The sequence below is a fragment of the Arachis stenosperma genome, chromosome 5 (genome assembly GCF_014773155.1).
Source record: "Arachis stenosperma cultivar V10309 chromosome 5, arast.V10309.gnm1.PFL2, whole genome shotgun sequence".
NCBI lineage: Eukaryota > Viridiplantae > Streptophyta > Magnoliopsida > Fabales > Fabaceae > Arachis > Arachis stenosperma.
The window spans coordinates 111,204,059-111,231,147 of record NC_080381.1 but is presented as its reverse complement, the minus strand read 5'-3'; the positions used below and the strand labels follow the sequence as shown (position 1 = coordinate 111,231,147).

The following is a 27,089-nucleotide window of genomic DNA, read 5'->3' as shown; positions in this document are numbered from 1 at the left end:
CACACTCTCCGGACTAAAATCCAAGTATTTCCCCCGAACCATAGTGAGATAATTCTTTGGATTCGGGTTCACACTTTGGTCATGGTTCTTTGTGATCCATGCATTGGCATAGAACTCTTGAACCATCAAGATTCCGACTTGTTGAATGGGGTTGGTAAGAACTTCCCAACCTCTTCTTCGGATCTCATGGCGGATCTCCGGATATTCACCCTTTTTGAGTGAAAAGGGGACCTCGGAGATCACCTTCTTCAAGGCCACAACTTCGTAGAAGTGGTCTTGATGCACCCTTGAGAGGAATCTATCCATCTCCCATGACTCGGAGGTGGAAGCTTTTGCCTTCCCTTTCCTCTTTTTAGAGGTTTCTCCGGCCTTGGATGCCATAAATGGTTATGGAAAAACGAAAAAGCAACGCTTTTACCACACCAAACTTAAAATGTTTGCTCGTCCTCGAGCAAAAGAAGAAAGAAGAGAGTAGAAGAAGAAGAAATGAAGAAGAAGGGAGATGGTAGTGTGTTCGGCCAAAGAGGGGGAGAAGTGGTGTTTAGGTTGTGTGAAATTGAAGAGTTGAAGAAGGGTATTTATAGGAGAGAGGGGGTAATGGTTCGGCCATGGAGGGTTGGTGGGGATTTATGAAGGATGGATGTGAGTGGTGAAGAGAAAGATGAGATTTGATAGGTGAAGGGTTTTTGGGGAAGAGGTGTTGAGGTGATTGGTGAATGGGGGAAGAAGAGAGAGAGTGATGGTAGGGTCCTGTGGGGTCCACAGATCCTGTAGTGTCAAGGAAAAGTCATCCCTGCACCAAATGTTGCTCAAAATCACGTTTTGAGCCATTTCTGGCGTTAAACGCCGGGCTGGTGCCCATTCCTGGCGTTTAACGCCAGGTTCTTGCCCTTTACTGGCGTTTAACGCCAGTCTGGTGCCCCTTTCTGGCGTTAAACGCCCAGAAGGGTGCCAGACTGGGCGTTAAACGCCCAACAGCTAGCATTACTGGCGTTTGAACGCCAGCTTCTTCTCCTCCAGGGTGTGCTGTTTTTCTTCCTGTTTTTCATTCTGTTTTTGCTTTTTTCATTGTTTTTGTGACTTCTTATGATCATCAACCTACAAAAAAGATAAAATAACAAAAGAAAATAATTAATTATAAAACATTGGGTTGCCTCCCAACAAGCGCTTCTTTAATGTCAGTAGCTTGACAGAGGGCTCTCATGGAGCCTCAGAAATGCTCAGAACCGTGTTGAAACCTCCCAACATCAAACTTAGAGTTTGAATGTGGGGTTTCAACACCAAACTTAGAGTTTGGTTGTGGCCTCCCAACACCAAATCTTAGAGTTTGACTGTGGGGGCTCTGCTTGGCTCTGTTTTGAGAGAAGCTCTTCATGCTTCCTCTCCATGATGACAGAGGGATATCCTTGGGCCTTAAACACCAAGGATTTTTCATTCACTTGAATGATTAACTCTCCTCTGTCAACATCAATCACAGCCTTTGCTGTGGCTAGGAAGGGTCTGCCAAGGATGATGGATTCATCCATGCACTTCCCAGTCTCTAGGACTATGAAGTCAGTAGGGATGTAATGGTCTTCAATCTTCACCAAAACATTCTCTACAAGTCCATGAGCTTGTTTTCTTGAATTGTCTGCCATCTCTAATGAGATTCTTGCAGCTTGCACCTCAAAGATCCCTAATTTCTCCATTACAGAGAGGGGCATGAGGTTTACACTTGACCCTAAGTCACACAAGGCCTTCTTGAAGGTCATGGTGCCTATGGTACAAGGTATAGAAAACTTCCCAGGATCTTGCCTCTTTTGAGGCAGTTTCTGCCTAGACAAGTCATCCAGTTCTTTGGTGAGCAAGGGTGGTTCATCCTCCCAAGTCTCATTTCCAAATAACTTGTCATTCAGTTTCATGATTGCTCCAAGGTATTTAGCAACTTGCTCTTCAGTAACATACTCATCCTCTTCAGAGGAAGAATACTCATCAGAGCTCATGAATGGCAGAAGTAAGTCCAATGGAATCTCTATGGTCTCATTTTGAGCCTCAGATTCCCAAGGTTCCTCATTGAGGAACTCAGAGGAGATTGGTGCACGCCCATTGAAGTCTTCCTCAGTGGCGCCTTCTTCCTCTCTTTCCTCTCCATATTCGGCCATATTGATGGCCTTGCACTCTCCTTTTGGATTTTCTTCTGTATTACTTGGGAGAGTACTAGGAGGGAGTTCAGTAACTTTCTTGCTCAGCTGACCAACTTGTCCTTCCAAATTCCTAATGGAGGACCTTGTTTCAGTCATGAAACTTTGAGTGGTCTTTATTAGATCAGAGACCATTGTTGCTAAGTCAGAAGTAGTCTGCTTAGAACTCTCTGTCTGTTGCTGAGAAGATGATGGAAAAGGCTTGCCATTGCTAAACCTATTTCTTCCACCATTATTGTTATTGAAACCTTGTTGAGGTCTCTCTTGATTCTTCCATGAGAAATTGGGGTGATTTCTCCATGAAGAATTGTAGGTGTTTCCATAGGGTTCTCCTAGGTAATTCACCTCTTCCATGGAAGGGTTCTCAGGATCATAAGCTTCTTCCTCAGATGAAGCTTCCTTAGTACTGCCAGGTGCATTTTGCATTCCAGACAGACTTTGAGAAATCAAATTGACTTGTTGAGTCAATATCTTGTTCTGAGCCAGTATGGCATTCAGAGTGTCAATCTCAAGAACTCCTTTCTTCTGACTAGTCCCATTGTTCACAGGATTCCTTTCAGAAGTGTACATGAATTGGTTATTTGCAACCATTTCAATTAGCTCTTGAGCTTCTGCAGGCGTCTTCTTCAGATGAAGAGATCCTCCAGCAGAGCTATCCAAGGACATCTTAGATAGTTCAGAGAGACCATCATAGAAAATACCTATGATGCTCCATTCAGAAAGCATGTCTGAGGGACATTTTCTGATTAATTGTTTGTATCTTTCCCAAGCTTCATAGAGGGATTCTCCATCCTTCTGTCTGAAGGTTTGGACTTCCACTCTAAGCTTACTCCATCTTTGTGGTGGAAAGAACTTTGCCAGGAAGGCATTGACTAGCTTTTCCCAAGAGTCCAGGCTTTCTTTAGGTTGAGAATCCAACCATATTCTAGCTCTGTCTCTTACAGCAAAAGCGAATAGCATCAGTCTGTAGACCTCAGGGTTAACCCCATTAGTCTTGACTGTGTCACAGATTTGCAAGAATTCAGCTAAAAACTGATGAGGATCTTCCATTGGAAGTCCATGGAACTTGCAATTCTGTTGCATTAGAGAAACTAATTGAGGCTTAAGCTCAAAGTTGTTTGCTCCAATGGCAGGGATAGAGATGCTTCTCCCATAGAAATCAGGAGTAGGTACAGTAAAGTCACCCAGCACCTTCCTTGCAGTGTTGGCATTGTTGTTGTTTTCGGCTGCCATGGGTTCTTCTTCCTTGAAGAATTCGGTCAGGTCCTCTAAAGAGAGTTGTGCTTTGGCTTCTCTTAGATTTCTCTTCAAGGTCCTCTCGGGTTCAGGATCAGCTTCAACAAGAATGCCTTTGTCTCTGCTCCTGCTCATATGAAAGAGAAGAGAAAAAGAAAATGCGGAATCCTCTATGTCACAGTATAGAGATTCCTTGAACTGTCAGAGGAAAAGAGAAATAGAAAGAAGAAGGAGAAGAAGAATTCGAACTTTAAGTGGATAAGGTTCGAATTGTGCATTTAGAAGGAGTGGTACTCCATAAATAGAAGGATGTGAGAAGGAGGGAAGAGAATTTTCGAAAATTCAATCAAAAGATTTTGAAAATATTTTGAAAATTTGATTGATAATTTTCGAAAATTGAAAGTGGAAGAGAAGTCAAGTGATTTTTGAAAAAGATTTTGAAATTAGAAACTAAAAAGATTTGATTGAAAGCTAGTTTTAAAAAAAAGATATGATAAAAAAATATGATTGAAAGGTCATTGTCTTAAAAAGATGTGATTGAGAAGATATGATTTGAAAACCATTTTAAAAGATATGATTTGAAAATTATTTTAAAAGATTTGATTTGGAAAATTAGTGACTTGCCTAACAAGAAAAGATATGATTCAAACATAAAACCTTCCTTAACAGAAAAGGCAAAAAATGTTCAATCAAATCATTAATTGTTAGTAAGTATCTTTGAAAGGAAAGAAATTAATTTTGAAAACATTTGATTGAAAAGATTTGATTTGAAAAAGATTTGATTTTGAAAAACTTGAAAAAAATTGATTTGAAAACAAAATCTTCCCCCTAGCACCATCCTGGCGTTAAACGCCCAGAATGGTATACATTCTGGCGTTTAACGCCCAAAATGCTACCTTTTTGGGCGTTAAACGCCCAACCAGGTGCCCTGGCTGGCGTTTAAACGCCAGTCTGCCTTCTTCACTGGGCATTTTTGAATGCTCAGCTTTTTCTGTATAATTCCTCTGCAGTGTGTTCTGAATCTTCAATCCCTTGTATCATTGACTTGAAAAGACACAAATTAAAAATATTTTTGGATTTTTAATAATTAAAATGCAACAAGAATCAAATAACAATGCATGCAAGACACCAAACTTAGCAGTTTGTATACTACTGACACTAATGAACTGAAAATGCATATGAGACACACAAAATACTCAAGTCAATAAACATAAAATCTTTTTTTGGTTTTTATGATTTTGTAAATTTTTTTGTGTTTTTCGAAAATTAAGTGGAAAAAGGTATCAAAATTCTTAATGAGAATTCCAGGAATCAGTGCAATGCTAGTCTAAGACTCCGGTCCAGGAATTAGACATGGCTTCACAGCCAGCCAAGCTTCCAAGGAAAGCTTCGGTCCAAAACACTCGACATGACCAAAGGTTAGCCAAGCCTTAGCAAATCACTGCTCCAAAAGCAAGATTGATACGAAATCAACAAGCTCTTGTGGTGGTAAGTTGAAACCTCGGTCCAATCAGATTAGACATGGCTTCTCAGCCAGCCAGATTTCAACAAATCATCATGAAACTCTAGAATTCATCTTCAAGAATTTCGAAAAAAAAAAATACCTAATCTAAGCAACAAGATGAACCGTCAGTTGTCCAGCCTAAACAATCCCGGGCAATAACACCAAAAATTTGATGTTGTTGCCGGATCTTGGCACTGATGTTACCAAAGGCTTGCTCAAAACTAGAACAATCCCCGGCAACGGCGCCAAAAACTTGGTGCGCGAAATTGTGAACTATACTTTTTCACAACTCTCATAATCCCTGGTAATGGCTCCAAAAACTTGGTGCGCTCAATACCATGGCATTACACAACTTCGCACAACTAACCAGCAAGTGCACTGGGTCGTCCAAGTAATAAACCTTACGTGAGTAAGGGTCGATCCCACGGAGATTGTTAGTATTGAAGCAAGCTATGGTCATCTTGTAAATCTTAGTCAGGCAAACTCAGATATATATGGTGATGAACGAAAATAACATAAAAGATAAAGATAGTGATACTTATGTAACTCATTGGTAGGAACTTCAGATAAGCGCATGAAGATGCCTTCCCTTCCGTCTCTCTGCTTTTCTACTGTCTTCATCCAACCCTTCTTACTCCTTTCCATGGCAAGCTCGTATAGGGTCTCACTGTTGTCAGCAGCTACCTCCCATCCTCGCAGTGAAAGCTAATGCTCAATACTCTGTCACAGTATGGCCAATCACTGGTTCGGTTCCCTCCCCTACCGGAATAGAATAACTCTTTTGCGTCTGTCACTAACGCCCAGTAGGTTACAGGTTTGAAGCACGTCACAGTCATTCAGTCATTGAATCCTACTCAGAATACCACAGACAAGGTTAGACCTTCCGGATTCTCTTGAATGCTGCCATCAGTTCTTGCCTATACCACGAAGACTCTGATCTCACGGAATGGCTGGCTCGTTTGTCAGGCGAGCACTCGGTTGTCAGGCGATCAACCATGCATCGTGCAATCAGGAATCCAAGAGATATTCACTAAGCCTCAGATGCTTGTAGAACAAGAATGGTTGTCAGTCACCTTGTTCATGGGTGAGAATGGTGATGGGCGTCAATCATCACCTTCATCATGTTGAAGAACAAGTGATATCTTGGTAAAAGAACAAGTGGAATTGAATGGAAGAACAATAGTAATTGCATTAATACTCGAGGTACAGCAGAGCTCCACACCTTAATCTATGGTGTGTAGAAACTCCACCGTTGAAAATACATAAGCATAAGGTCTAGGCATGGCCGAATGGCCAGCCTCCCAATGATCTAAGAACTAAAATGTTCAAAGATGATCTAGAGATCTAAAAGTGATCAAAAGATTCCCATACAATAGTAAAAGGTCCTACTTATAAGAAACTAGTAGCCTAGGGTGTACAGAAATGAGTAAATGACATAAAAATCCTCTTCCGGGCCCACTTGGTGTGTGCTTGGGCTGAGCAATGAAGCAATTTCGTGTAGAGACTCTTCTTGGAGTTAAACGCCAGCTTTGGTGCCAGTTTGGGCGTTTAACTCCCATTTGGGTGCCAGTTCAGCGTTTAACGCTGGGATTTCTTGAGGTGACTTTGAACGCCGGTTTGGGCCATCAAATCTTGGGCAAAGTATGAACTATTATATATTGCTGGAAAGCCCAGGATGTCTACTTTCCAACGCCGTTGAGAGCGCGCCAATTGGGCTTCTGTAGCTCCAGAAAATCCACTTCGAGTGCAGGGAGGTCAGAATCCAACAGCATCTGCAGTCCTTTTGAGTCTCAGAATCAGATTTTTGCTCAGGTCCCTCAATTTTAGCCAGAAAATACCTGAAATCACAGAAAAACACACAAACTCATAGTAAAGTCTAGAAAAGTGAATTTTAACTAAAAACTAATAAAAATATACTAAAAACTAACTAGATCATACTAAAAACATACTAAAAACAATGCCAAAAAGTATACAAATTATCCGCTCATCAGCCGGCCAAAAGTTCACAACAGACAGAAAGATCCTGCTGAGCCATTGATGCAAGGGGGAAAATTGAAGAAGTCATTCTCCGTGGCTTGCAGTAAGTGTGGTGAAAAGGGCCACAACTACAAAACCTGCAAAGGAGCTCCATCAAACCCCAATTGGAAGCCGAAAACAAAGAAGCCTAAGAAGAAAGAAGGAGGCAGCTCTCAACAACTGGTTGTGCTTCCTTTGTCACAGTCAGCTCCAACTGCAGGGGTAAGTTTGCATTCCCTATTTGTGGTTTGAATAACACACTCTTGTGGAATTGCTGAGTTAGAAATAACTTTATCAGGGACTGATCTGTCTTACTATCTAATAGGATAGGGATTAATGCGTATTAGTATGGAATTCCTCAAGGATCAATATGTCTTAGTATAGAAAATCTAGGGGACTCATCTGTCTTATTATCATGCTTATTGATCATGTTCATTAACTCTCCAGGATTCTTCAAGTAGCCAACCAAGCAATACAACACCCCTGCAACAACCAACTGCTGTAACTATTTAGTTTCTTGTCTTTGTGATCAATTAGATATATGACTTGTTTGAAACCAGTTGATGTGTTTTATTTTTACCCCATGTTTTGGTCTGCTATTGCGTGCAGGTTACGAGTGCAGCTACACCAAACCTTGCAAATGTTGCACCAGCTCCATCCAGATTTACTAGATCCACACTTGTGATACCAACTCCGGGAGCAACAGTCACTCCATTCAGGCCACCCGCCCCAACAACAACCCCTCCAAGTACAGTTCCAGGCAAGGTTCCATCGATGGTTAACAACACTTCTCGCCTTAAACATTCAAAATTCAGACCTAAGCAGAAGATCTTCAGGCCACCGGCACCACTGACTCAAGGACAATCTAGCACACCGCAAGTAGCACCAGCTCAGGAAGACCCCAAAACAATAACACCAACTGAACAAATTTCTAAGGAATCAACATGATTGACGGCTGACGATATTATGCTTTTTTTGGTTTAGCTATGACCCAATGTAAATGATAACCAGAAATTCTAGATACTATTTCCTTTTGTTGGTTTGGGTCTTTATTTTGGTTCAAACAATACTTGTGAAGTTATAAGATGTTAATGGTAGAAAGACATACTACTTTCCTTTTATTTTGATGTTAATGGTTGAAAGTCATACTACTTTCCTTTTATTTTGATGTTAATGGTTGAAAGTTTGATCTTGTTTGTAACTTTGCCAACTTTATGTACATGGTTGAAAGTTTGATCTCTTGTAACTTTGCCAACTTTATGTACATGTTAATGGTTGAAAGTTTGATTTCCTGCTACTTTCCCAACTTTCTTTTCATACATACATAATCACAAAAATGACCCAAACATATGTCAGATACACAAATGATTAATACATTTCATTTTCACCATTTGGCCGGTCTTACATCATTTCTTATAACTAAATAATGCAAATATCAGCAATACAAACATCACACATATGCTCCACCCAATTGGATTTTTCTTAACCTCTAACCCTTCTATCCTCTTCTCCAGCAATCTTATCCTCTTTTCCATGTCTTTGTTCCAGTAATGCTCTTCACCATGCAAAATTTGCTCATGCCCTAGGTGTCTTGTAACACCAACACCAAGACCAGCTATGTGCTCGTCCAGCCACAGAAAATACTTGCACCATGGTTGTCTAACCTACACAAAATCAATCCTCAAAGTTCAGAAAATCAGGAATTAAGGATAAACCCTACCATAAACGGAGTTACACAGATTTTCGTTGCATACCTTATAAAAGGGACATCCCAGAAACAATCTCTTCGGATTTCTGGTCGTCCTCGACATGAACAAGATTGCGTTCTCTCCACAGAAGCACTTTGGTGACACGCACTCATTTCCATCTTTGGCGGTCGGAACTGGGCCTCTTCTCGAGCTTGAGGACACACCTTCAGATGCCATGGTCGGACTCCTCCTTTTCTTCCTTCTCCCACATCACCCTCAGAATGCATTCGAAGCATTAGGGCTCCAGGATTTCATAGGTTGGGGATGACTGAGAAACGACATCGTTTTTTAGTCCGGGGACTACGTTGTCCTCTTTTTAAAACCACATCCGACGTGACAGTCCGTTAAGGCCAGGTCAGCGCCACGGAGCCACGTCACCGTTTTCCGTCAACCTTAAACGGAGACACTCAAACGGAGGGGTGAAAATGTCTACTTTTTAACGGGGTCAGGGACATTTAAGTATTTCCTAATCCTCGAGGACGAAAATGTCCACGATAACAAAGGTCAGGGACGAAATTATCCTTTACTCTAATTTTTTTTTGACAAAGAATTGAACATTAAAACATGGTACCCAGAAACAAATCATTCCTCCACCATAATCAAATACTTACAATTTCAAGATACAAATAAGAGGAAGTCTTGTCACCAAGTCACCAACATTGACATAACAAAAATAGGGAAACACAAGATAAACCATCAAAGTAAAACTAGCAACTATAGCATAAATGGAACCACAGGGCACCAATCTCAGAAGCTAAGCATGCAGCAGGAGAAGCAGCGGATCATCATCATTCAAACGCCCACTGGTTTTCACGGCGGACCTCCTCCTCCTCCTCCGGCGTGAAGTCGTTCTTGATATTGAAAGTCTTGCGAATCTCCTCCGGAGTCTTGCCCTTGATCATGTCTGCCACTGTCTGGCAAGTAAGGTCCAAGAGGCTCTTGATGTTCAAGTAGTTTGCAGCCAGAATGAGATCGAAGAGCGTGGCCTGATCGACCTTAACGAATTCAGCATCCCACATCTGAAGATTCTTCTCGGATGGCTTCTCCTCGGAAGCAGCAGCATCGACGTGCTTCTTGCAATACTCAATCACCTTCGCAAGGATCTTGCTGGTGACGTTTGGAAGAGGAATTCCACTGTCAGCGCAATCGTCTTCGATCATGTGCTTGATCGTCTGCGATTCGAGAGCCACTGCCTCGTCAACCTCAAACGCCTCGCCATCGGAACTTTTCAAAGTGATCTTCTTCGTTGACGCCATTTATTATCGATTGAAGAAGAAAAGAAATACACGAAGAAGAAAGAGGGCTAAAATCCTAACCCTAATTTAGTTGTTCTTTTTTCCCTTTCTTTTTTCTTCTAATTGAAGAGAGGTGGAAAAAATTTTATTAATTTATTAATTGATTGAAAATTGTAAACTATGAAGCTAAAACTAAGTATACATAGAGTATTGGCATATGAAAGATAAAAGTAAATAAAGATAAGATAAAAATAAAGACTAAAATTATAATTGAATTTGTGTATTCTATTAGGCTGAATTTGTGAGCCATGAGTAGGATGGCAAACGGGTTTAAACCCGTCGGGTCAGTCCGCGTAACCTGCCAAAAAAATAGGTCGGGCTGAAAACTCAAGACTGCCAAATAGTAAAAGCCCGTTTAACCCGCACCGCTTAAATCACGGGCTTTGGCGGGGCAGAACGGGCTTTTCCGCCGGACTAAGGCTTTTTTTAGTGAGAGGGTATTTTTGTAATTTTATTATCAAAACCTAACTTTTTCGAACCTAACTTACAAGAGTGTGAAAATAAAAATTGACTGTTTTAAACTATGTTTATGTTATTTTTCAGACAATATTTATAATTATGTTTATTTTGTTTTGTAGAGAATATTTATACTTATGTTTTGGATAAAAACTTGCTTTATAATTATATTTATTAGATATTTATAATTACAAAGACTTTAATGTTTGTAAATATAAAAAATATAATTTTTTATGCCATTAGAAATTATAAATTTATTAATATGATTGTGAAATTATATATATTATTTAGTAGTTAATAGTAAAAAAAAGAGGACTTTTAGCGGGTTTAGCCCGCCAACCTGCAGTTAGGCGGGGCGGGGTGGAATTCTAGGACCGCTTCACTAGGCGCCGGGGGAGGCCAGAGCTTCTGGCGGAGCGGGCTTTCCCGCTTGCCACCCCCGTGAGACGTCTTTATTGTTGTCATGGGTTAAGATAAAAGAGTGGTTTAATACGCCTCTGCAAGCTGAATGATAAAAAATGTCAAAAACACTAAACTTATTCAAATTAAGATGAAAGAGTGGTTTAATGGAAAGAGCAGGTAAGAGATATTTGAAAGAGATTATAATGCTCAAATTAGCAAGAGTTAAAGTATAATAAGTTGAATAGAATGATAAATACCCGAAGTCATTTCGAATAAGTGTTCGGATGTTTAAGAATAACCATCTCAATGTAAGTTGACTTTCATACAATATAAAGAATAACCATCTACTGCTCTTAAGAAAAGATTACATTTACTAATGACCAATCATCATTTTACTGGGTGATAATCAAAATAATGGAGGGAGTTGTTGTTTGCTCCTCAAGTCAGGTCGGATCCGGTCTTGGCATCCGAACTCTTGGCTAGTTAAGTTGGTTGACTTGCGCGTCTTTGGGACGCTCATTTTCAATTATGCGACTTTGGTTTAGCTAGGAGTATTTATGAATCGGATCATATCAAAATTTCGTGATATTTATCTATACATTAATAGAATTAGAATGCAGATATCACATATATTTGAAAAGGAAAAGTCTAGGAGGCCAGCAGTTTTATTGAATTTTGGCGAGCATGTAACCAGCAGAAAAAGATGAACCATTGGATGAAATCTCATATCAATCTCACACCATCAAATCATCATTGATGGCTAGTTGATGGCTAACAATCACAAAAATTGCTGGCCCCCTAGCATTGCTCATTTGAAAATCTGATCTGCACATCAGTATCAGATATTAAAAAAATAAATAATATATATTTTATTTTAATTAATAATTATTATTCATATATATGCTGTATTATTTTATTTTTATTATTTTAAAAAAATAGTTTATTAATATTTTAGGAATAAAGAAGGTTAAAATAATGAATAAAAGTTTTTTTAGAGTGAAAACTAAGTTTTATTAACTTTTTATTATAAAAATGTACAAATCAGATCTGAACATAAAAAATATAGATAGTAGATATGATCTAATGAATTTAATATGTATCAAATCAAAACTTTAATTGTATCAAATCCATAAACATTCCTAATTTTATTCCAACAACGGTTATAAGTCCACTTTTATGCTTTGGTCTTGGTCATTTTAGGTCATGGTATAGACACTTTTATGTTATTAGGATTAGATTTTAGAGTCTAAAATTTATAATTTAGTATTCGAAAAATAATAAATTTTATTGATCACTTAGTATTGCTCTTTTACTATATATATACTGATGATAACCTTCATTAAAAGATTGTTGTTAGTTAATAAATTTTTGCATATAATATATATGTTGATTAAAATAATATTTTACTCTTCATTTTATTTCACCGGTGTTGGGCCGTAAGCTTCTTTGGGCCTTTTATGAGTTTTCAGAAAGGAAGTTGTATTTTCTCAGCAATGACAACAGTAAAAGCAATGAGAAAAGTCGTCACCGGTGAATTTGTTTCTCTGTCAGAGCTAGAACTTTGTGGATTGCGACAGTTCTCACAATGGTTGTAATGAGGGCCTTATGGTTATGGACAAAGCCTGTACTTTTATCATCCAAAATGGTGGCATCCACACAGAGGATTACTACCCATACAAAGAAAGGCCTTAGGGCCCAATGTGGTCCTATCAGGGTCTGTAATCATAACTAAGCGTTGATTGAATCTCTAGTTACGTGATTAACATTAACTAATGCTAACCAACTTGGGTTGGTCGAGTAGTCAGCTCACTCATCTGCTTAAGCAAGTGTCAGGAATTCGAATCCCGTTTTATGTATGTAGCAACTCATTAGTTAGTAGCAGACCATTAAATAGAGTTTAAATCTGTGATAAATTAACTCTTAACCTATTGGATTAGCCGTTTGGATAAATAAAAAAAAAATTAACTAATATTAGTTTTAATGCAGAAGAGCGGTAAGGTGGTGAAAATTGATGGGTACGAGAATGTTACGTTGCCCCATTTGATGAGAATACTCCATAATTTGTCTAAAAAATTTAAGCTTAGACTTTTTTTTTAATTTACTTTATGTTATATTTTTTTTTAAATTTATCAATGATCAAATTATAGATTTTTGGAACATAGATCATTAATACTATATCATAAAATTATTTATTTTAAAAATTTAAATTAATAAAAATAATAACATAAATAATTATATCTCTAACAAATAGAGAAAGAATAGTTCATTTGTCTATGAGTATGTTTAATCATTACAAAAATGATATACATATTACTATTGTACTAAATTTATCAACTATTAGTATTTTTATATGTAATTACATTACAGGAATATAAATCTTTTCAAATTATGTCGGTTTTGTTCTGACATTATTGATTATAGCACAAAAGATTTACAGAATCAAACTACCTTTACAAAAAGATTGTAGGGACAAAAGTCTCCATCAGCTAAGAAGACCAAGATCTTCATAGATAAAAAGTCAAATAATAAGATTTTTAGTTATTATTTTTATGTGAAAGAGTTTGATTTATTACTAATAATTAATTTTAATATTTGTTATCTAAAATTTGAGACGATTTAACTTGTATACTTTTGATTAGGTGTTAAGTCTGTTGAATAAATAGAAATTTTTATGCTTGTTATTTAAAACTAATATTTTTCTCTTTATGTATATAAAAATATAATTAAATATTAGCATGAAAAAATTATATTGATAGTTATAAAATTAACTCAAAATTAATTTTTTTAAAACAATTGAATCTTGATTTTAACTTTTAATCATAACATTAGTATTCTCTTTAAATTATATTTAATAAATATTTAAAAAAAGAAAAATATAAATATAAATTAAAAAGGTAAACAGTAAAAATTTAAAACTAAATAAAAAAACAAAAAATATGTATATAATAATAATATTTTTTATTTGAATTATATTATTTTGTTAATTTTATTTTTTGTAGAACAATAAGATAGAAAAAATAGAGAATGAGAGAAAAGAGAGAGAAAGATAAAGATGAACATGAGAGAGGAAGTTTGTTAATTTTGAAGGAAAAAAATTTATTTTAATTATAATTAAAAATATCTGATGACATATTTTGATTTGTCAAATTACTAATATAAAATATAAATTACAAATTATATATAGAGTGAGAACCGAAAAGAGTAGAGAAAAATAGAAAAAGGGAAAGAAATAGATGAGAGAATTTAAGAAGAAAATTTATTAATTTTGGAAAGAAATATCTTTTCTCAATTTGAATAAGAGAATGTCATGTGACACATTTGGTTATTAAAAAATTAGATAATAATATATAAATATATCAGAATTATATATAAAGTGAGAAGGGTAGAGAGAAATAGAAAAAGGGAGAGAGATAGATGAGAGAATTTAAGAAGGTAGTTTATTAATTTTAGAAAAAAATATTTTTTCTGAAATTTAATAAGAGTGTCATGTGACACATTTTGTTATTAAATTAGACAACAATATATAATATAATATAACTATATTTTAATTTCAATTTTAATATTTTAATTTTAATTTTAATATAATTAAAAAATATCATGTTGTATATTTTGATTGTCAAATTTATAATTATTTATTGATAATGATATATAAAAAAGATAGAGTAGTTTAAGGAATGAGAATGATAGATAAAGGGAGAAGGAGGAGGGGAGAACTCTTTAATTTTGGAGGAAAATATTTGATTTCAATTGTAATGAATGAATAATAATATGTGGCACATTTTGGTTGTAAAATTAGTAGAGATAAGAGAAGAACTCTTTATTTTTGGAGGGAATGATTTAATTTTAATTGTAATTAGAGAGTGACATGTAACACGTTTTTATTGTAAAATTAGTAGGAAGGAAGATAAAATTCTTTAACTTAAAAAAAATTGATTTCAATTATAATGAGAGAGTGATATATGGTCTATTTTAATTGTAAAATTATATATATATATATATATATATATATATATATATATATATATTACTAATTTGCCCGTGAGTATGTTTAATCATTACAAAAATGATATACATATTACTATTGCACTAGCTTTATCAACTATTAGTGCATGGCTTATGAACCTTACATGCATAACCATATAATAAAATTGTGATATATGTGATTTCTTGATCAGGGACTAGTGGATCAAGCATAGACCATGGTTTGTTGGTAGTTGGATATGGGAGGTAGTGAGAATGATGTGGAGAATTGGTTGGTGAGGAACTCATGAGAAAGTGATTGGGGTGAAGATGTGGCTACATCAAGTTACAGCGCAACTTGCCAAGTGTGGAATTGCAATGATGCCCTCATATCCAATCATCATCAACGCTCTTATAATATCAATTCACCTCATCATTCTAATCAGAGCATTCCACTCATGTCTTGAAACAACACGTTTTATTTTCGGAGCATAAAAAAAAAAAATTCACCATTTAAACTTTAGGTGGCCCATGATTATTAGTTACTAGTGATAGATGATAACAAGTACACCAACTACTTTATTATTTCATGTCCCTTCTACACACATTTAATTTTCATCTGCCAATGTTAGCATGAATAGATTATAAATGTTCTTAACATTTTGATGGGCCTAGCATGAATATTTTAATTGCTTTAATAAAATAAAGTCGCACATGTGACATCTGAACTGAATATATGCTTATCAAAGCGAAAAATCCTTATTATATAGTAATAAAATACAAGACGTTTATCAAATAACAAAAAAAGAAACACATCTAATCTTGGGAGTACAGATTAATTGCTCATATTTGGCATGGATAACTGTGCTCAAATTAAATTTGAAATCAAGTTTTAGCTGTAAAGAGTAAAGACTAAAGGGTATAGATGGGGGGTCTATGTCTGCTAGCTGCACTTGAAGCACGAGGTAGGAACTCATGTCTGAAAAAAGAGATTCACTTAGCTTTTGGAGTTAAAAGATTTAACTCTATACACAAAAATCATATGCATATTTTATTATTTTTTCTCCCTTTTTTTTATGTTTAAATGAATAGTTAAGTCACGCTACAAGTCATGATTAATGAAGCTTAAGCCTAAATATCCAATGACTATGAATTTCTTTCACGTTTCTCCCACCATCAAATGTTCACGTTTCCGTTTGCCTCTTCCTCCCTTTACTTAATCCATACCACACTTGTGTTCTTTTTATATTAAATACAATAACAATTGGTCATCACGTGCATACGATTTCTGACCATTTTGAACATGTCGAAGCAACTTTAATTTTATCCATTCTGGTATGCTATACGATAGGAAATACGAATTATAATTGGAATAAACTTGGAACTATATCATGCTTGAAAGTTGAGTGTTATCAGAAAATTAACTGTTAAAAAGGTAAAAGAAAATAACAGAGAAAATGTTTGTGTATATTCAAATTGTATATACGAGGATATTTATAATTGAATCAAAATAATAAAAATGTAATATCTTATAATAAATATTTAGATATATTAAATAATTTTAATAAATACTAATTAAATAACATTAACTACTGCTATTTATTTGGGTTGAAAGGGGTCCCATATGAGCTGCACAATCGGTTCAGGTCAATTACATAAATCATGTTAAGAAAGAAAAAAAAAAAAGAAATGTTTGGTTTATCTCCTTTCACACCATAGTTTGATTTGAAATGCCTTCATTTTTATGATTCACAACTGAGTCTTCATCCAATCATCACAAAGTAAAGGAAGCATTGAAAGTCACTATTAAAAAGAAAATGGTAGCTGTGTTCAACAAAGATCTCTTGAGCTGGTACCTAATCACCCTGAAGCTCAAAGAAACCTTAGAATCTGGAATTCCAGCTTCTCCTAATGAAGGTACCGGATCAACTGAGTTTCCAGAGCAGCACAAGCTTCAGCAGGAGCCTTCAGAACCATTGCAGATTGCCATCAATGAAGATGAAGAGAAGTCAGCAGAGTCTGAATGGGTGATCTCCATGAATGAAAAACTAGAACAGGCTAATCAAGACGACGCAGCGAGTTCATGGGCCAAACTATCAATATACAAAATCCCTCACTACATAAGAGATGGTGGCGATGACAAAGCTTTTGCACCACAAATTGTGTCATTAGGACCTTACCACCATGGCAAAAGGCGCCTTCGCCAAATGGACCGCCACAAATGGCGTTCCCTTAATCGTGTCCTTAAGCGTACCAAGCAGGACATTAGGCTATATCTTGATTCAATGAAAGAGATAGAAGAGAAAGCTCGCGCCTGCTATGAAGGGCCAATCAGTTTGAGCAGCAATGAGTTTGTGGAGATGTTGGTTCTTGATGGTTGTTTTGTCCTTGAGCTATTTAGAGGAGCTACTGAAGGGTTCACACAACTCGGCTATTCTAGGAACGATCCGGTTTTCGCAATGCGTGGATCGATGCATTCCATTCAGAGAGACATGATCATGCTAGAAAATCAGCTTCCCTTGTTTGTGCTAGACCGCCTTGTAGGAATTCAACTAGGTAACCCTGACCTGAAAGGACTTGTTGCCAATCTAGCACTCAGATTCTTTGACCCTTTGATGCCAACAGATGAGCCATTAACAAAAAGTGACAGAAACAAATTGGCATCGTCGCTTAGAAGCACTGATACCTTTGATCCTTTATCTGATCAAGGTGGTCTTCACTGCCTTGATGTGTTCAGGAGAAGTCTCTTGCGCACAGGGCCTCAACCAGCACCAAGAATTTGGATCAAACGCAGGTCTAATAATAGAGTTGCTGACAAACGGCGCCAGCAACTGATACATTGTGTCACAGAGCTTAAGGAGGCTGGAATCACATTCAAGAAGAGGAAGACGGACCGCTTCTGGGACATCAAATTCAAGGATGGTATTCTGAGAATGCCACGGCTCTTGATCCACGATGGCACAAAGTCTTTGTTCCTCAACCTCATTGCCTTTGAGCAGTGCCATCTAGATTGTAACAATGACATTACTTCTTATGTGATCTTCATGGACAACTTGATCAACTCTCCGGGGGACGTAGGGTACCTTCATTACTGTGGGATAATTGAGCACTGGCTTGGAAGTGATGCTGAAGTAGCCGACCTGTTTAATCGCTTATGCCAAGAGGTAGTATTTGACATCAATAACAGTTACCTTTCACCATTGTCAGAGGATGTGAATAGGTATTACAACCACAGATGGAACACTTGGTGTGCAAGCTTGAGACACAATTATTTCAGCAATCCTTGGGCCATTATTTCTTTGGTTGCTGCTGTTGTATTGTTGCTGCTCACCTTTGCACAAACATATTATACTATATATGGATATTACAGACCACCACAGTAAGTGTCATTGCAGGGTCTTACATTTTATGTTTATCAATTCATTTCTAGCATTGTCCCCATTTCTTAAGAGAGTGAGTATGTGTGTTGGGAAGATTGAAATCTGATTGATTTGTGGCAGAGTGAGTATTTGTGTTTGGCTATTACAACCTCCATTTGTGATTATTCACATGCTTGGGAAACAATGTTGGTTGAATACATCTTTTTTAGGTTTGGCAAGTTAGAAAACTTAGGCTTCATTTATGCTGTTTATAATAAAATGCGGGGAACAGATTACTCAGTTAGTCAGTTGCATCATATTTAAGGGTTCTTGAGAAGCAAATGAATAACAAAATACAACGTAAAATATATATCAGTATAACCCCATTGCAATTTGCAAATATAATAATGAGGGGATTCCTTGTCCACAAGCTTTGTGTCTGATTTTCGTTATTACACTACGAAAGGACTATCACTAAGGGGAAAGGAGAATGTAAAGGACTTCAAAAACCCCAAATATTCCCCAAAGCTAAAACATTACTGGGGCGTCAAAACTTCCAAAGATGTCCAAACAATTGCTCACTTGGAAGTAGAACATCAAGATGCCAACATCAATGTCGGATTCTCAATGCAATCTTCTTCTACAATCACATCCTCAGATTGCTCAACCTGTTAAAATTTACTGCAGATGATAACAAGCCACCAGCAAGGCTGTGACCTGAAGCCATTAACGTTCAATCAAGCCGAAAATTTTAGTCCGTTGAATGGCCTGCGCTTTCAGCCGATGCTTTCTTTCCATCATAGCGCTAACAATAGAAAGGACAAAATCAGAACACCATATTAGCAATAAAGATATAATCATACATTAGAAACACCACCTGATGTAATGATTTATTAACCATAGTACCAGACAACATCTATGGAATGTGGTTATTTTGAATGAAAAAGAATATGAATCTACCTGTTTCCCAAATGAGAATGGCACATATTTGTATTTGATCATATGTGATATCTGTCTTCTCATGGTAAGTGTGAATAAGACTACCCAGTAGAAAAGGAGTATTGGCCAAAACACTGGAACATCAAACACACTAAAGAAAGTCATCACAAAGGCAATGCAAAATGCCTTCGTGATTGAATACCTGCCCACCAAGGAGAATTAAGCAGCTTCAGTGAAGGCAAACAAAACAATTCTGAAGGTATAAATATGGAAGAAATAATTGCTTTACTAAGTAAACATTGTGCTACTTACGCAACAAAAATACACAAGACCTCATTCGGCAATATTTTCCATTTAAAATGTTACTTGCTTCATATAAAATGAATCATGCAATAGAACACGAATGCACCCTCCTTATTCGAAAGTAGCATCTTAACTTTTCAGAGCTCATGCGTCATATCTGCATTTAGATTCTATACACGTTTGGAAAATTCCATAATTTGTTTGAATAGAAAACCTAAACTTCTCTGATAAAACTGAGATTTCGTGTGGTACATAAACCCAATAATTATGATATATTAGGATCATCAAACTCTGTTGCGAATTGCGATCATGACCTTGTCTACATTACAAAGATCGATCTCATATTGAATCACATTGATCGAATCAGATTCCAGGTAGTTAATTAGGAAACCCTAGGAATTAGAGAATCATGAAATTAAAACAGGAAAGAAAAGGAGGAAGGAGAGGGTACCAGAACTTGAACTCAGGGAGACGGCGAACGAAGGGACGGAACTCATCGGAGCCCCTGGTGGGGAGAGTGGCACCGTCGTAGAGTTCCTGAATTTCGGGATCAACCTGAGGGGAAAGGAAGCCGATGAGGAGGTTGAGCATGTAGATTCCGAGGCCGTAGGAGACGACGTAGAAGCCTTGGATCAAGTATACGCGCAGAACGTAGATGCAAGCGATGATCAAGGAACCAATCCAGCGGCGGAGCATGTGCGGCGTGGTCTTGTCGAGGAAATGTTGGTACTGCCTCGACACCGTGAATTTCCATCGCAATATGGCGCCATCCGGTGAGAAATAGTCGGCGGAGGTGGCGCCGGTTGATCCCACGTCCATTGGTGGGAAACGGTGGCAGTTGCGACGGGGGATTTGGTAAAATGAGAGCGGTTTTGTGTTCGGTGTGTGTCTCCGGCTTCCGGCGGCGATGCACAATACAAGCTAGGAGGCCTCGGCTCTCTTTGCGCCTCAGCTTCACGTTTTGTTTTCTTTTTTATTGTTTATGGGGTGGGTGTGGGTCCGGTTCGGATCTTCAACCGGGTATGGCATAATCCATCAAACCAAACCACTAGTATCCCACTATCCCATTTTTTTCCTTCCTTTTTATTTATTATTCTTATTTTTTAAAGAATTTAATTTCATTTTTCGACTGGAGGATGGAAATAGAACTGGATTGTTTGGGAGAGTGGCTTATTTTATGTCTCTACAGTATTTAAAAGATTAATCAATTGGATTTTTAATGGATACTCTCGTGCAAACAAAAAAAAATAAAGAATTTTATTTTGATTTACGGTGTAAAATAGTTTTATATATCAAAAATATTATTTATATATTAAAATTAACTACTAAAATTAATTACTAATATATTTATGTATAAATATATATGGTTTAATTTATTTTTAATGTGTATTTATATTTTAACATATATTTTATACTGATAGCTGATTTTAATATCTAATTTTAGTATACATGTAGTATTATTCTTTACACATATATTCAATTACATAATATTACATTAATAAAAATAATTATTTTTTATATTGACCACAACCACATAAATAATCATCTAAAAAAACAAATATGATTACATAATTATGTAAAACGTTAGTGCATCAAAATTATACTCTATTTTAAATCATTGTAAAATTAATAAATCAATATGAAAAGATCTTTCTCAATATCTTACCTTCACTAAATGCTACTACTCTTTCTCTTTTTTTTTTCACAGAAATTACATATCACTTATAAAGATCCTTTCTCAAGTTAATCTATGTTATATTTTATGTTTTGTTACTTTGTTAATACATGTAATTTTACTAAATTTTTAATTAAATTTTTACGGTTTAAAAAATTTATAATTAAATTATTATATTAACTACAAATTATAAATTATTATTTTTTAAAAAATATAATAATTTTAAAATATTTATTTTTAAATTTTTTATAATTCATTTCATATCAACCACAATCTATATCAAATAAAAAAATAAATATTGTATTTTTTAACAAAAATAATTAAAAATTTTATTTAATATAAAAGTTCAATTACAAATTCTTAAACAATAAGAACTTAATTAAAATTTATAAACTTTTATAAATAATATATAATGTTTGGTGTTTATATCGAATAATATATGATTTTATCAAGTGCTCACGTATCATTAAACACGACATTTGTGATTTTTTTTTTTTTATTCATTGTTTTGGCTTTTCCGAAAAAATATTTCTATCCTATATCCTTCACATGTATTTTATTAAGTAAAGCACATGGGATTGTGAAAGAAGGTACATGCATTGGCACAAAAAAAGGGGTAAAATAGTCAACTACATTCAAAACTTTTGAAACTAATAGTGAATTTAGATGTACATGAAAATGTAAGATTATCCAAATTTCTTCTAAGTTTTACGTTTAATCCAAATCCAAATTAGTAGTAAATAACGGCTCGTTTGTCTGTTTATCGGAGTTTTCATTTTCCATTTTACGTTGGCGAGCTGCGAAATCAAATCGCATGACATCACCTCTCACCGCACTCGTTGTGATTCTCATTCTCATGAACCTGCATCCATTGATCGCAAACTTTGAAAATCGTTGATGTAATCTCATTCCCTGTGATACATAATCATCATGACACAGATCGAATAATAATAATCATAATAAAGTGGATCTCCGGTCACCGAATCACCGTCACCGGTAAGCGATCCACTCCTCCTCCGTTTTGTTATTTGTTTAAACACATTGCATCTCTATCACTGAACTCTGCATTTTTTCAGATCCCTGTCTCTGAAACTTATTCAAATTATATCTAGATCCGAATTATGAATCTCGTTTTTAGCTCAAGATGTGACTCTCTGCTATTATGATTTATCCATTGCTTTCACATAGTTCATTTGTTCTTAGCTGCTTAAACTGCTACATGCTCATTGCTCTAGTATTATTTTTATTTATTTATTTATTTTCTTCTAAAACAAATGCAGTTCTACAATTTGAGTACGAGTTTATAGAACTACATTCCGGGGGGTAGTGGTCATGGAACAACAACAAGCATCTGCTGATTCATCATCAACAAAAGAACCTACTCCTTTGGCTTCCAACACTGAAACGAAAACTCACTCCTCAAAACAAGTCTCTGTACAATCTGCTACTGCTCATGATTCACCATCCATTTTGCCTGCTTCTGGAATATCGTCTTGGGCAAAGAATCTGAAACTCCGACACTCGTTTTCGCCGCAGGCTGAAAATAATGGCGGATCGACCTTTGCTCGCCTCACTAGTAATCTAAGTCTAAAACTGCGACCGCCGTCGAATGAGGCTGCTCCCGCTACTAATTCAGGCAGTGAGCAGCCTAATTTAATTGAATCATTCACCAAAGGGTTGATGGACTCTTCCAAGAGTGCAGTTAAGGCAGTGCAGGTCAAAGCTCGCCATATGGTCTCTCAAAATAAACGTAGATACCAGGTCAGTTCTCAGTGGCTCAGTTTCAGTGCCAGAATGGAAACAGATAATCATTGCTAAAGTAATGAAAGGTTTATATGCAATCTCTAAGTAAGTAAATTGTGGTTAACAAACTCATTCTACAGGAAGATGGATTTGATTTGGATATGTCATACATCACTGAAAATATAATTGCTATGGGATTTCCAGGCGGTGATATTAGCTCCGGAATTTTCGGATACATTGAGGTGTGTCTAAGCATAGTTTTTATCTGATGTTCAACTTGGCAAGCTCTGTCATCATTTGATTTATGGGAAAGCTGTTTTGCAGGGGTTCTATCGGAATCACATGGAAGAAGTAATCAAATTCTTTGAAACTCACCATAAGGTAGAAGATTTTGCACTGAAATTGGAATCCAAGGATCCTACTCTCTGATAATATTAAAATTGAAACAAAAGGATAAGCAATGGAATCTATAAGTGAGCCTAAGTCTAAGAGTAGTGTCTTTTATTTAACATCAAAATATAAAAGAAAGAATTAAATATTTCTATATGGTATACTAACCTTGAAACACAATTCATAACAATATATCTGAGGAATGATATCCATTTTGCTATAACAATAAAACTTTTTGTTTTAATCTTTGTATGTTGATTGTTGATGTTAATTTGTATATTATCTTTTGAAAATGTTAATATCCTAAAACCTTTTTGTACAGGGAAAGTACAAAGTATACAATCTTTGTGCAGAGAGGTTATATGATGGATCGCTATTCCAGGGGAAGGTATAGTTTTCACGCTTCATTTTTATTTTCATTAATTCATATTCTGGTATATATGGGTAATAGTTGTGGTAGATTTCTAGAACATATCTTGTATCGTTTTAGTTCTACTCTATTTTGCTCACAGTACTTGTTCTTGATATTTAATTTCAAGTGGATGGTACTAGGAGCTGCTAATTTTGCAATGCAGCATCTCCAGAATTTGATTTTTTATATGTTCTAAATTATTGCATATGATGGTAACCATGTTTCTTTAAATAGAATCTGAAAGGGAGACAAATAGCACACTCAGATTTTTCTTGTTAAAAAAAATTCATCCAAAAGGCCATGCTACAAAAAGTAAAAAAAAAAACAAAAAACAAAAAAAAAAACAAAAAAAAACAAAAAAACAAAAAAAAACATAAATTTAATTTTAGGCAGTTCCAGGTCTTCATTACGATTTTAATACCCACAATATGTGGTGCATTGTTAAACAAATTATGAACAATTATGCTTACGAGACTGGGACTTTGTCAAGGTACATTGTGTGTTGAACAGGTACAAATTAGATAAAAATGTGTAAACAACAACTTTTATACTTTCTTACATTAGTCTACTTTTGTAGCTTTGAAATAAAAGAAATCATCAAATTATCTTAAGATTCGTTGTTTACCACCCTGCTAACTTATTGGGATCATGTTTAGGTTGCGACTTTCCCGTTTACAGATCATAATTGCCCTCCTATTCAACTTATAGCCTCATTTTGTGAAAGTGCACATTCATGGTTGAAGGAGGATATTCAAAATGTAGTAGTTGTTCATTGTAAAGCTGGTATGGGGAGGACAGGATTAATGATTTGCAGCCTTCTTTTATTTCTGAAGGCAAGTCTTCATATTCTGCTGGTTGTGCAGTGTGCACTTGTTTTCCTATGAAATTTCAATTATTAACTGCCAACTATTCTTTCGGAATTATTTTGCAGTTCTTCTCAACTGCAGAGGAAGCCATAGATTACTTCAACCAGAAAAGATGTATAGATGGAAAGGGCTTAACTCTTCCTAGTCAAATCGTCAGTCATTTATTTTAGTTTGCCATTTTATTTAATATGTCCTTCTTGATATATGCTTCTAAACTCGATTGCTTCTTTAACTTTTTTAGAGATATGTCAAATATTTTGAACGGACTTTGAAACAATTCGATGGCGAAGTCCCAACTGGACGAAGGTAAGAGGTAAAATTCTGTCATAATGTACCAAATCCAAAGGAAGTTCTGAATTTGGACTTTCTGCAGGTGCATGCTAAGAGGGTTTCGGCTTCATAATTGCCCTTATTGGGTTAGGCCATCAATTACAATATCTGATCATAGTGGTAAGCAACAAGGCTAATTGCTTCCTCTTTCATGTTTCGTTAATTTCTTTAATATTAGAAACGAGTACTATTATAGTATTTTACAGCCTCAAAACATTGCCTCTTTTAGTTAATTGGCTTTCGCTTATCAAATGACTATTTTAGCTGGAATTTCAACGTAGTTATGTGTGCAAGCAAAAAATAACTTAGTTCCATGTTTTGCGATGAGAGGAAGAAAAATGGATAATGGTGTTTATAGAAAATGTTTGTTTCAACTAATGTCCTACCTGATAAAGTTGCAAAACGAAGAGAATAAATGCGTACAACTTAAGTGAGAGATTCAAAAAACACACACACAAAATACCATCTTTACAAGTTGACAATACCTCTTTCCCATATTGAGTATTTTGACATGTATTTCTACCCCTACAAAGTCTCTGTAGTTTACTTTTTCTAATGCAACTTTTTCAGTTCTTATTACAACCAAAATTCTCAATTTTAATTCAGAGAGAAGCTGATGCTTCCACTTATTCTCAGGAATTCTATTCAGCACGAAAAAGCATCCAAAGACAAAGGATCTAATGGTACTCATGCTAGTTTTCATGGCTGATTTTGATCGGTTTAACTGTTTTCCCTAAGCCTCTGTGCTAATGCGTATATGTGAATTTGATTACTGAATTACTTCTTTTCAGCCCGAAGATTTCTGGATCAGTATACGGAAGAAAGGAGTAGTAGTTTTTGCACTACCAGGGGAGCCTGGTTTGACAGAGTTGGTTGGGGACTTCAAAATTCACTTCAATGATGGGCAGGGAGATTTCTACTGGTTTGTTCTCAACACATACTTCTTTTGGCCCCTCCTCTTAAGCTTGACTAATAATTTGGTTCCCAATTATTCTGTACATTCTATAGCTGGTGTCTACCACGATTTGCATGCTATGGAACAGAGTTTTGTTTGTTTAAGCATGCATTGATATTTCTCTTGATACATCATTTTCTTCTTGGCAGTTGGATGAATACAACAATGACAGAAAATCGAACCATTTTAGATGGCTCGGATCTCGATGGCTTTGACAAGGTAAAATATAAACCTTTTTTACTAGACTTAATTTTAATAGACAAATTATCATACACAACACTTTTAGATTTGTCATCTCTCCATTACTCCCTTAGAAGGAAAGTCGGTGTAATTTACCTTATTTTAAATGATGTAGTAGTAGTAACAGCAGCTTCTGCCCCTTTACATGTATATTGATTATTCTTTACCCTAGATGATAACTGATAATTTAATTATTATAACTGTGCCCTTTAGAGAAAGATCCCCACTCCAGGATTCCAGGTCGAGGTTGTGATGGTCGATTATGATGGCACCGTACCAGCAAGAACCAAAGCCGGTCCTGCCAGCACAGAACCCGAAGGCAACACAAACAAGGTCCAAGCTGGTGCAAAACTTGCGTCGAAGAGCAAGGTCCCTAAAAATGGAGATGATGATGATGTATTCTCAGATAGTGATGAAGAGAAGGATAGACACAGCGGAAAATCTGAAACTGAATATAAGTTAGCGGCACCTCAAGGATCTGGGGATACTTCAGACCATGTAGGAGTGTTGACACATTCAACGAATCAGTTGCGCCTGCATGAGGAACGTAAGCAAAACAATGCTTCTCAAGAATCAACAACAGATAATAATATTCATGCATCCGGTAACACCACCAACATAGAGTCTGTAGGGGCAAGTGAAATCAAGGCAATTGCAGCAGATGCTTCAGTTTTTGCTTTTGGAGATGAAGATTTTGAAAGTGATTGAGAGTACAGGGAATTAACACTTCCGGTTCTGAGATATTGTTTGAGAACTTTTATATAGCCCTCTCCAAATATAGATCATACTAAGAGGTGAAATTGGAAGGCATTATTATGCATTGTAAAAATTTATTGTATTTTCCACTATTGTTGCCAACTATTTTCCACTACAGTTTCATTTTTGAAGGCGACAAACACTTCCATGGTTGCTTACCAAATTGCTTAGGTGATTCATAGTCCTCGAGGTCGTCTTGAAAATTCCAGGAACCACATTAAAGTAAAAAATATATACAACTTCTCGAATCGATAAATGATCCAAATCCTAAAGTTAAAACTTGAAAATAAATACACTGAAGAGCAGCATTCATCATCCGTACCA

General features: G+C 36.0%; 5 protein-coding genes and 1 non-coding gene across 6 annotated transcripts; 4 read left to right on the top strand and 2 right to left on the bottom strand.

Moving 5' to 3' along the window:
• Positions 1–2,900: 2,900 nt before the first annotated feature.
• Positions 2,901–3,008, top strand: LOC130983665 (small nucleolar RNA R71). The gene has a single exon (XR_009087646.1). It is a non-coding gene; the product is annotated as a small nucleolar RNA R71 (small nucleolar RNA).
• A 3,949-nt stretch (positions 3,009–6,957) lies between these two features.
• On the top strand, positions 6,958–7,884 carry LOC130981054 (extensin-like). The gene is made up of 3 exons (XM_057904692.1): positions 6,958–7,158; positions 7,384–7,437; positions 7,546–7,884. The coding sequence occupies exons 1-3, from the start codon at positions 6,958–6,960 to the stop codon at positions 7,882–7,884; spliced, it is 594 nt and encodes a 197-aa protein (XP_057760675.1).
• Positions 7,885–9,426: 1,542 nt separating this feature from the next.
• Positions 9,427–9,959, bottom strand: LOC130981722 (SKP1-like protein 1B). Its single transcript, XM_057905372.1, has one exon. The coding sequence runs from the start codon at positions 9,938–9,940 to the stop codon at positions 9,473–9,475; it is 468 nt and encodes a 155-aa protein (XP_057761355.1). The 5' UTR covers positions 9,941–9,959; the 3' UTR covers positions 9,427–9,472.
• Positions 9,960–16,494: 6,535 nt separating this feature from the next.
• LOC130981720 (UPF0481 protein At3g47200-like) lies at positions 16,495–18,475 on the top strand. The gene has a single exon (XM_057905370.1). It carries the CDS (start codon positions 16,615–16,617, stop codon positions 18,178–18,180), a length of 1,566 nt encoding a protein of 521 aa, XP_057761353.1. The 5' UTR covers positions 16,495–16,614; the 3' UTR covers positions 18,181–18,475.
• A 23-nt stretch (positions 18,476–18,498) lies between these two features.
• Positions 18,499–20,338, bottom strand: LOC130981721 (protein RER1A-like). Its single transcript, XM_057905371.1, has 3 exons — positions 19,850–20,338; positions 19,117–19,297; positions 18,499–18,961 (listed from the first exon to the last, which is right to left on the bottom strand). Exons 1-3 carry the CDS (start codon positions 20,215–20,217, stop codon positions 18,908–18,910), a joined length of 603 nt encoding a protein of 200 aa, XP_057761354.1. The 5' UTR covers positions 20,218–20,338; the 3' UTR covers positions 18,499–18,907.
• Positions 20,339–21,799: 1,461 nt separating this feature from the next.
• LOC130980270 (phosphatidylinositol 3,4,5-trisphosphate 3-phosphatase and protein-tyrosine-phosphatase PTEN2A-like) lies at positions 21,800–27,073 on the top strand. The gene is made up of 13 exons (XM_057903949.1): positions 21,800–22,069; positions 22,354–22,834; positions 22,957–23,058; positions 23,141–23,197; positions 23,529–23,594; positions 24,275–24,451; positions 24,550–24,636; positions 24,726–24,790; positions 24,858–24,934; positions 25,451–25,497; positions 25,606–25,736; positions 25,919–25,988; positions 26,223–27,073. The coding sequence occupies exons 2-13, from the start codon at positions 22,406–22,408 to the stop codon at positions 26,715–26,717; spliced, it is 1,803 nt and encodes a 600-aa protein (XP_057759932.1). The 5' UTR covers positions 21,800–22,069; positions 22,354–22,405; the 3' UTR covers positions 26,718–27,073.
• Positions 27,074–27,089: the final 16 nt, after the last annotated feature.